This window comes from Lactuca serriola, chromosome 5 (assembly GCF_051521515.1).
Source record: "Lactuca serriola cultivar US96UC23 chromosome 5, Lser_US96UC23_V15, whole genome shotgun sequence".
Lineage (NCBI taxonomy): Eukaryota > Viridiplantae > Streptophyta > Magnoliopsida > Asterales > Asteraceae > Lactuca > Lactuca serriola.
This window is the reverse complement of record NC_136412.1, coordinates 280212445-280221863: the sequence shown is the minus strand read 5'-3', so window position 1 is coordinate 280221863 and position 9419 is coordinate 280212445. Positions and strand designations below refer to the sequence as shown.

Below are 9419 nucleotides of genomic sequence, written 5' to 3'. Positions count from 1 at the left end.
CATTGTACTTTGAAACATATTATAGCATAGTACATTCATCTCTTCCTATTACAATGTTGTAATGAAAAGAACAAACAATTCATGAAAACAACAACACAATTTCAAAAAAGATTTTTTTTCTTTACCTGGTTAATTACCTCTTATGCACATAGGTCCTCTTACTGTTTGTTGACCCTCTTAAGGCATCCACGAGTTCGTAATAGTTACTCGCCCTAAGTATGTTGCCTTAATATTCTAAAACTTTGTAATCAAATTAATAATATTAGTATACAAAATAAGATGAAAATTAGAAAAAAAAAAGTTGAAATTATTAGAGGTTATTGTTAGTCATTAATGAATAGAGAGTACCTAAGCTTCCAAAATTTGTAGAATGGAAACATATAAATTTATTGCAAATGAACTCTTAGTGCTTGAATTTGACAGAATCGATCTACATTGATAATAATAAGGTCCAATATGAAATATAGAGAAAAACTTGCATCTAGGAGTGCTTGTTACACAAATTGATAAAAAAAAATAGAACATTGTTATTTGTGAGTTTTGTAGGCTTAAATGCAAGTAATAGCAAATTACTTTGATATATTGGTGCATAATAACATCTCACTCTCTATATGACTTTACATGATGCAACTTATCCAATATTTCTCTATCAACTTGGCTGATCAAAGTAAATAATGATTATTTTATATTCCATGATAAATGAAAAGAATCTGGATGAAATAAAATTGATAATTTAAAATTCTGTTTTAGGTCAGCAAGTAATGTAAATGCGGTTAAATTCTCGCCCAATAAAAAAATGGTAAACTATTATTATTAGGTCCACAATACTCTTTTTTAGCTTTCACATTAAAATGTTGATCTCGGGCCGTTGAACACAATGATGTTAGTTTTGCAATAATATACATGTTAAGTTGAATCTATAAATAAACTGATATAATGGATTGAATGGGTCTTTAGGCAAGATATTAGGCCCGATGTAGTTTAGATAAGTATGAGTTTGGGTGAACACATAAATTTTCATTTAGATAAAGTTGATTCATAAGTTTTATGCATATGACATCTTAACATCATTGCACATTGAAGCAGGGCTTTTTTTTTCTTCGAGGTTCAAACTAACCATTCTTCCTTCCTCTCTTAATATCTAAAATATTAAAAATTGAAATCCAAATAACATAGGAGAGATGCGGACATCATTTTTTCCGTTTAACTTGCATACAAGAAAAAATAACAATGAGAAACAATAAACTCATTTATATACAAAAAAGGAAAAATACAAAAAAAAACTTACAACTTACTTTCGACATTAATTGATTTAGCCACTTAACTATTTTTTATAATGATTTTAACCAGAATATTTTTATATTTTTTAGTTTATAAAAATCATTTTTCCTAGTGACCTAATTTTGAAAAAGCAAAACATATTGTCACCATTTTACTGATGTAAAAAATTATTGTTTTTTTATTATTAAAATAATAGTTTAGTGGATAAGTCGATAATAATCTAATGGCTAAACAGATAAAATGGTTAAAATACACTCTGTTTTTTTGTATTTTCCCTCTGTAACAAAACTATAACCGGAAAATTGATTTTTTTTAACTATAAAAAAATGTTTAATGGTTTAAATAATACCAAAAGAAATAGCGAGATGACTAAATCAATAAAAATATGAAAAGTTCAAGTGTTTTTTCTATCATTTACCCAAATAAAATTAATATCATTTTTGAAAGAAATACTTGGTATAAAAATTAAAATTACAAACCTGAGGAGGACCTTCAAGATTTTTGAGAATATCATATTAACAAAGATAAAAAATATCCCACTCCAATGGATAATCTACTTTCTGAAAATTTTAAACTAACAAATAGCCAATAAAATCTTGATTTTCAAATAACAACATATAATAATTGTCAAATTGACAAGTAAATTTGATGGAGAATGGATAAGTTTATTATTACTCTCAAAATCTTTGGTTTTTGATTAGATTCATTCTTGTACAAAAATCATATAAATTGTATAGTCAAATACCTTGCAAATAAAGCAATAGTTTTAAGAAAAATCAGCATAAATTTAAAAATTAAACATATTAGATTTTGACCAAAATTTGAAATAATAATAAAGGTCTTATCCATTAATGTGTGGATCCCTTAAGTAACCATTGAGGAATTTTGTGGAACACTTGATATATTTGTTCAGAAACAATATTAATAGTAAAAAATTAGTTGACAAATTAGTGAAAAATGATAAAAGAAATTGATAAAAGAACATCTATAGAACCATAAACATTCAATTGAAAAGGATGAATAGGAAAAAGATACATGAAAAATTCCAATTCAAACGAAACCAAAGATGAAATTTGATCAACGTTGGAGTTCAAAAATCAAATAACTCAGTACTTCTAGATCAAATAACTCCAGAGTTCAAAAACTTTCAACGATTGATCAGTAAAAAGGAATGTGGTGGACTTATATTTATACAGAGATTAAAATTTGGAAGCGATTACCTTCATAATTTCTTTGAATCTTGCTAATCAACCCCAAAATATTGATTATCAGCAACTGATTTCTCGACTGGACGATGAAAGACCAAATTGTGAGATTTTATAGTATGTTTGATAGAATAAAAAGGTTTAGAGGGAAAAAGGTGTGCTTAAACGACTTGTTTTTGCATAAAATGACAGTGAAGGTAGAACAATGGCAAGAAGGTGGATATAGAGAGCAATGAAGTCAAGTGTAAATTTATTTCCTTAGAGAGATTTAAAGTACTGCTAATTTCGAAGAAAAATATGGTTGATGGTTTTGCCGTTTTGAAGATTCTTCTGAGACTATATGAGCGATAAACCATTAGTTGAGAATTTAAAAAAGTGCCATGTGGCAGAAGTATTATGTAGAAAGGTACCATATGGCCTAAAAAAAATTCTTTTATTAAAGAGGTGATTTATTCGTATAATATATAAAGAGAACATATAAATGGTTTAAAGGAACATAATCTTAAATTTTAAAAGAAAAGGTAGTGGGTCTAGAATCATAAGACTTACAACATGAGGGGTCGAAGTGAAAATATATATATGGCAATCTTTTTGACTTTCCTAATCCCTTGTACAAAAGAGCTTCCAAGTGTTTGTCGGTCTTGCAAAACGTCGCCGTATCTGACAATCGTCATCATGGATGTTCGCGTTGGCTAACATTCGCATTTCAGTATCCCCAAATCACCTCTCTCTATCTCTCTCCGTTCTTCCCTACTCTGTACAGAGTACAGACCAGAAAGCACTCAGATTACACTGTAAATTGATTCCTCCAATTTTCTACTAAATAATTGGTTTGTAGATCAGTCGGATCTTATCAGAGATGGGTTGTACACAATCGAAGATCGAGAACGAAGAAATTGTGAATCGGTGCAAGGAAAGGAAAACAGTGATGAAAGAATCAGTATCTGCTCGGAACGCCTTCGCCGCTGCCCACTTCTCCTACGCTGCTGCTCTCAAGAACACCGGCGCCGCACTTAGTGACTACGCCCAAGGCGAGGTTCAATTCTCTGATCACCGGCATCCCTCCTCTGTTGACGCAGTTTCCTCTTCGACAACCATTCTCCCTCCAGCACCACCACAACCCCCATACGAAAACCTCCCTCCGCCCCCACCACCGCCTCTCCAACGCGCCGCTACTATGCCGGAATTCACCATTTCGGAACCGGAATTCAAGTCGCATCCTGACCCGATCATCGAAGAAGGCGACGAGGATGATGAGATTGATGATCGTAGCTTAAAGCGCCGGACTAGTTCTAGAAGCTCCGCTGGTGCCGGTGTCAGAAGTGTTTCGAAAAGAGAGGCCGAAAAACAGGATTTCCCTCCGCCATCTCCACCACAGCCAACGCCACCACGTCCGACTGAAAACACTCTCAATCGTGCCGCACCACCTCCACCTCCGTCTCACGGGATGTCTTCATGGGATTACTTTTTCCCGTCGATGGAAAACGTTACAGGCCCGAGTCTGGCTGAAGCAGATAGCCAGAGCAGTAGATTCGAACGCGAAGAAATCCACCAACGGAAAGTGTTGGAGGAGGAGGAGGAGGAGGTGCAGGTGCAACACAGGTCTATGAAGAATCATATGAATCACAACGGTGGCGATGGAAGAGGTGGCGATAGTGGTGATAATGAGGTTGAAGAATTGGCAACCGAAGTGGAGGAAGAGCCTCCACCACCCCTACCTAAAGCTGTAAAGAAGGTTCGGGTTCCTGTGTCAGTTCCAGCAGAAGGCAGAAGATCATCCGGGAAGGGTGGTGGTGGACAGAGTCTGGACTTGTTGCAGATATTTACTAAGCTTGATGATTGTTTTCTGCAAGCGTCAGAAAGCGCCAATGAGGTTTCAAAGATGCTCGAGGCCAATAGACTGCATTACCACTCAAATTTTGCAGATAATCGAGGTATATCAACATGATTCATGTTCTTAATTTTACTGGGTAGTAAACTGTTTGCAAGATTTGATCCAAAACTTAGTAGAAAATTCTCTTAATGCTGATATCTGTGACTGGATTGTTGGTTTTCAGGGCATATAGATCATTCTGCAAGAGTCATGCGTGTGATTACATGGAATAAGTCTTTTAAAGGATTACCAGATGCTGATGATAAGAAGGATGACTTTGATTCTGAAGAGAATGAAACCCATGCTACAGTGTTGGACAAGATGCTTGCATGGGAGAAGAAGCTATATGATGAAGTCAAGGTACTTCGATGCACCCAAATCACATCACATTTTCCATTAAGTTTCCTGTATAAAGTAGTCATCTTTCTATATTAAGTCAAAAAGAAACACTCATATATATCTTACTAGATTAAGTTGAACACATTGATTAATGCGCAAGTCAACAGGCAGGTGAATTGATGAAACTTGAGTACCAAAAAAAGATCGCATCACTAAATAAACTCAAAAAACGTGGTGCTAGCACCGATCATTTGGAGAGAACAAAAGCAACTGTAAGTCATCTGCACACAAGATACATCGTAGACATGCAATCAATGGATTCAACCGTTTCTGAAATCAATCGGCTTCGTGATGAACAATTGTACCCAAAACTCGTTCAACTTGTCAATGGGTAAGTTTCAAATCCGTATAATTCTTCTCAAAATTATTCTTTAAGATAAATGGTCAAAAGTCCAAGAAAAATCCACTTCCAATGTGGATTGGAAAAGTAGTTGTTTACTTGATGTGGGCCAGCTCCCTGTGGACCCTTGCTTGATGACCAGACTGTGTGTCAGGGGTTGTTGGAAGAATAACCTTTTTAACTGTAAATGTTTTTTAAACAGGATGGCCGAAATGTGGGAAAACATGAAATTACAACATGACTACCAATCAAAAATTGTTCAAGCGTTACGATCTCTTGACATCTCTCATTCACCAAAAGAAACAACCGAACTCCATTACAAAAACACAAGTCAACTTCATGATCATGTCCAAATGTGGCATTCTCAATTTGAAAAACTCATGTCACACCAAAAAGAATACGTAAAAGCCCTCAACAATTGGCTAAAACTCAACCTTATCCCGATCGACAACAACCTAAGAGAAAAAGTCTCCTCACCTCAAAGACCACAAACCCCACCAATCCAATCCCTTTTGAGGACATGGAACGATTTCCTCGAGAAGCTTCCGGAAGAAGGAGCAAGAACCGCTATACACAACTTTGCAGCTGTCATGGACACGATCTTTCAGTACCAAACAGATGAAATGAAAATGAAGGAAAGATGTGAGGAAACAAGAAGGGAGTTGACGCGAAAAACACGGAAGTTTGAAGATTGGTATAATAGGTATATTCAGAAAAGAAGTTCGGAAGATATGGAGCATGATAAAGAAGTGATTGCTGAACAACAAATTACAGTTGAGTTGTTGAAGAAGAGATTGGAGGAAGAGGAAGAAGGGTACCAGAGGCAGTGTATTCAGGTGAGGGATAAATCTTTGATGAATTTGAAGACGGGTTTACCAGAGGTTTTCAGGGCAATGTCGGAATTTTCTTGGGCTTGTTCACATATGTATAAAAGCTTGAGGTCTCAAAGGATGAACCAAAATCCAAATGCAAGTTTTTCATGAGGTATATGATGATATGATGATGTAAGCAGCTTGTTTGTATGATTTGGTAAAGGTTCTTAATTTGATTTGTATGATTCAAGTGTGAAGGAGGTTTAGTTGCATGTTAATGTGATTTCATTTTTGGTATTACCCTATATTTTATGTATTATCCTTTCTTTTGTATGATGTGGATGCCATATCAACCACTAATAAAAAAATCATCGTTATTTATGAAATCAAATAAAAGCAAACATGAAATTTGATGGTTAGAACAACTTACAATGCAATTTTCAGATGCTTCAATCCCCAAAACTTTCACCAGAAAGTAGTCGTTCATGCAATGCAACAATGGAGGTTCGATAGAAAGATGATACAAACGCTCCACTTTATAGTCGAGGTCCTCTGGAGCTTGCTGTCGTTTTGCAAAAAGTCATAAAAGTCTAAAACTTTCGGATTGATTTGCTAGTGCATAGGCACTTAGTAGTCAATGTAAGAAACAGTTTTTGTTATTATGTTTAAATTGTACAATATTCAAAAAAAATTTCTCTTGGTGTGTATGATATAAAAGATGAATCAGCTGCCAATTGATTGATAAGAAGTTAGGGAAAGTGAAATAGAAGGTTTCTACGGAAGTAATGACAAAATTGATATGATAAATTAATTTAGGGAAAATCTTAGAAAAACTCAACACATTTTCATCAAAACCCTTAAAAAAATCACAATATTATTTTTTTGTACATTAAAAACCTTATATTTTTTAAAATGTCTAATTTAAGGTTTTGAGTTGGGTAAACCTTAGATAGTAAAAAATGTTAGGCAATCCATTTTCAACAATTTGATTGTTACAATCTATTAGATTAAAATTTTTTAAAAAATATAAGAGTTTTGATGTACTAAAAATAAATAATATAGTGGTTTTTTTAATGCAATGATGAAAATAAATTGAGTTTTTCTAAACTCAAAAAATTGAAATAAGAATTTAAGAAAATATAAGAGTTTTAGTGCACTAGACGGAGACACACTCAAGTTTTTTCCTCACAGGGTTTCTGGTTTCTGTCTTTCTTTATGAGGGAATGGTTTCGAATTCTATCCACGTCCAAAACAATGAAGTCCTTTAATGAACAACTTGGTTGCTAAGGATGTTGTTATCTCCAAAGAGAGGGATAGAACCCGGGTTTGTTGGGTGTTATGACATACTGCTCTATCGGATACTGCTCTATCGGATGTTCTTGCCCTCTGCACCAAACCACCGTTCAAACTGAAAAAAAGAATTTTTTTAATAATTAAATGAAAATATATTGAGTTTTTAAGAGGTTTTCTCTTCTCTATTAACCAACTTGAGATGAAAACTAATAACTAACAGAGAGAAAAACGAGGACCGAAGTGCACACTGCACAATTTGTAAAAGGCCTGCTATTTATAGCGGAAACCACAGCGAAACTTTGAAATCATGGAGTCCGGAAAACCCGAACCACCGCCTCCCACCGACTATCGCTACGATGCTCTTCCTTCTACTCCTCAACAAAACCAATATTTCGTTGTCTTACCCTTCTACTCTCCCTCCGGCCACCTCAGGTGGCGTCGATTATGCCGTCGCTACCTCTCCTGCGCCAGCACCATCCTCCTTCTCTCCGTCGCTCTCTACTTTCTCTGGCCCTCTGATCCTTACCTGAAAGTGGTAAATCTCCGCCTCGACCGCCTGAAAATACACGCTGTTCCTAAGATCTCCCTTGATATTGTGTTAGGTGTAAAAATTAAGGTTCGTAATCCTGATGTTTACTCGCTCAATTACGAGTCTCTCAATGTCTCGGTCGGGTACAGGGGAGAGCAGCTAGGGTTTGTCACATCGGATGATGGAAAGGTTAAGGCATTCGGTACATCGTATATCGATGCTACACTGGTTCTTAATGGATCAGAAGTGATCTCCGAAGCGTTTTCTCTGATTCAAGATCTGGTGAAAGGTTCGATTCCGTTTACCACGACCCCTGAAATTCGCGGTAGTCTTGGAATTTTCTTCTTTCAACTGCCAATTTCGGTATGGATATCTGTCTGCTTAATCTCTAACTTATATAATACTATATGAACGCATAATCTACAAGCAGTTTTCTGGCGGATTTATTACTTCAGTTCGTGGTTAATTGCAAGTTATAGCTGATAACCAGTTAATTACTACTTCCAAAAACACAACTCTTCCTATTTGATTGATGTTATAGAACTGTGTATCATATTGATTGTTATGAGCTCCAGTTATTGCAAAGTAAAGAAATTACCATAACAAAGTTTCATTTTCCTTATCCACTCAAATTTGCGTTCTTTATAACTGCTATTACACTCTTGAGAAAATCATGCATTTCATAAACATGAATGTTACTAATTGAAGTTGCAATTGAAACTCCATCTGGTAGAATTGTTAGGGTGCATATTAAGCCATCTGGATCTATATCTCAATATATAACCTGCAGTCTAGTACTTTTTGATTGGATATTGCAATGATCTCTGATCATTTATCCAGACAACACGTGATGAACAAAAGAAAGAAACATCACCTAACGTTTTAAAGCATACATGTGCTAGGTTGTTCATATTTTGGTAAAAAAGCTGATCCTTTTGATGATTCATACCTGTTGTAGAGAACCTTGATCCCATTATCATAATTCATGCATATCTGCTCCATCTTCAATCTTCTATTCTCATCTGTCAAATATTTGCTTCTATTAATAATTGATGATGATGAACAGGCCAAGTTATCATGTGAGGTTGTGATGAACATAAACAATCAAACAATCGAACGACAAGATTGTTATCCTGCGGTAAATTGAAACCCTTTTCCAAGTTTCATTATATAATGAAAAGATTCAAATCCAGTTTACAAAAAAATAATGAGTCTTTTTTTGTGATCAGTGATGTGGTGTGGAAGAACACTGACAAAACTAAAGCTATCAAGAAGGAAACAAATCATGCTATGGTTTTAGGTAAATTCTCCTTAAATTAGTCTTTATTTATTTTTATTTTTTTTCGGGGTGATTATTGATTATTGTGCTAGAGCTGATTCATAAAATAAACCCCAATGTAAATATAATGACATCATACACTCCAGTTTACATATTGTTACTTTGTTATCTCGCCTTATTGATTTGTTTACACATTGTTATTTCACCTTATTGATTGAAATACGTGTAACTACTTTGAACATCATTTTCCAAAAAAAAAATGGTATGAAAAAAGCTAATCTCATAAATAAGTACTGAAAGTGAAAATCAAAAGTTCTGGAGTTTTGAACATGTTTCAGAGGTCTTTTGTGACATATGCTGAAAAGGTAGTTATTTGGAGATATATCCTTCCCCATTTTGGTCATTTTT

At 34.7% G+C, this 9419-nt stretch overlaps 2 protein-coding genes across 2 annotated transcripts; both read left to right on the top strand.

The window, feature by feature from the left end:
- The first annotated feature begins 3130 nt into the window (after positions 1 to 3130).
- LOC145054436 (nitrate regulatory gene2 protein-like) lies at positions 3131 to 6207 on the top strand. Its single transcript, XM_079002634.1, has 4 exons — positions 3131 to 4420; positions 4544 to 4719; positions 4866 to 5089; positions 5301 to 6207. The coding sequence occupies exons 1-4, from the start codon at positions 3346 to 3348 to the stop codon at positions 6079 to 6081; spliced, it is 2256 nt and encodes a 751-aa protein (XP_078858760.1). The 5' UTR covers positions 3131 to 3345; the 3' UTR covers positions 6082 to 6207.
- A 1224-nt stretch (positions 6208 to 7431) lies between these two features.
- LOC145054435 (uncharacterized) lies at positions 7432 to 9179 on the top strand. The gene is made up of 3 exons (XM_079002633.1): positions 7432 to 8095; positions 8799 to 8870; positions 8962 to 9179. Exons 1-3 carry the CDS (start codon positions 7511 to 7513, stop codon positions 8962 to 8964), a joined length of 660 nt encoding a protein of 219 aa, XP_078858759.1. The 5' UTR covers positions 7432 to 7510; the 3' UTR covers positions 8965 to 9179.
- Positions 9180 to 9419: the final 240 nt, after the last annotated feature.

Bases quoted from the DNA above. Each gene is read 5' to 3' on its own strand.
- LOC145054436 (XM_079002634.1), top strand. From the start codon at position 3,346: ATGGGTTGTACACAATCGAAGATCGAGAACGAAGAAATTGTGAATCGG. The intron at 4,421-4,543 runs GTATATCAACAT...GTTGGTTTTCAG, and splicing joins AAATTTTGCAGATAATCGAG to GGCATATAGATCATTCTGCA. The intron at 4,720-4,865 runs GTACTTCGATGC...GCAAGTCAACAG, and splicing joins AGCTATATGATGAAGTCAAG to GCAGGTGAATTGATGAAACT.
- LOC145054435 (XM_079002633.1), top strand. From the start codon at position 7,511: ATGGAGTCCGGAAAACCCGAACCACCGCCTCCCACCGACTATCGCTAC. The intron at 8,096-8,798 runs GTATGGATATCT...GATGATGAACAG, and splicing joins TCTTTCAACTGCCAATTTCG to GCCAAGTTATCATGTGAGGT.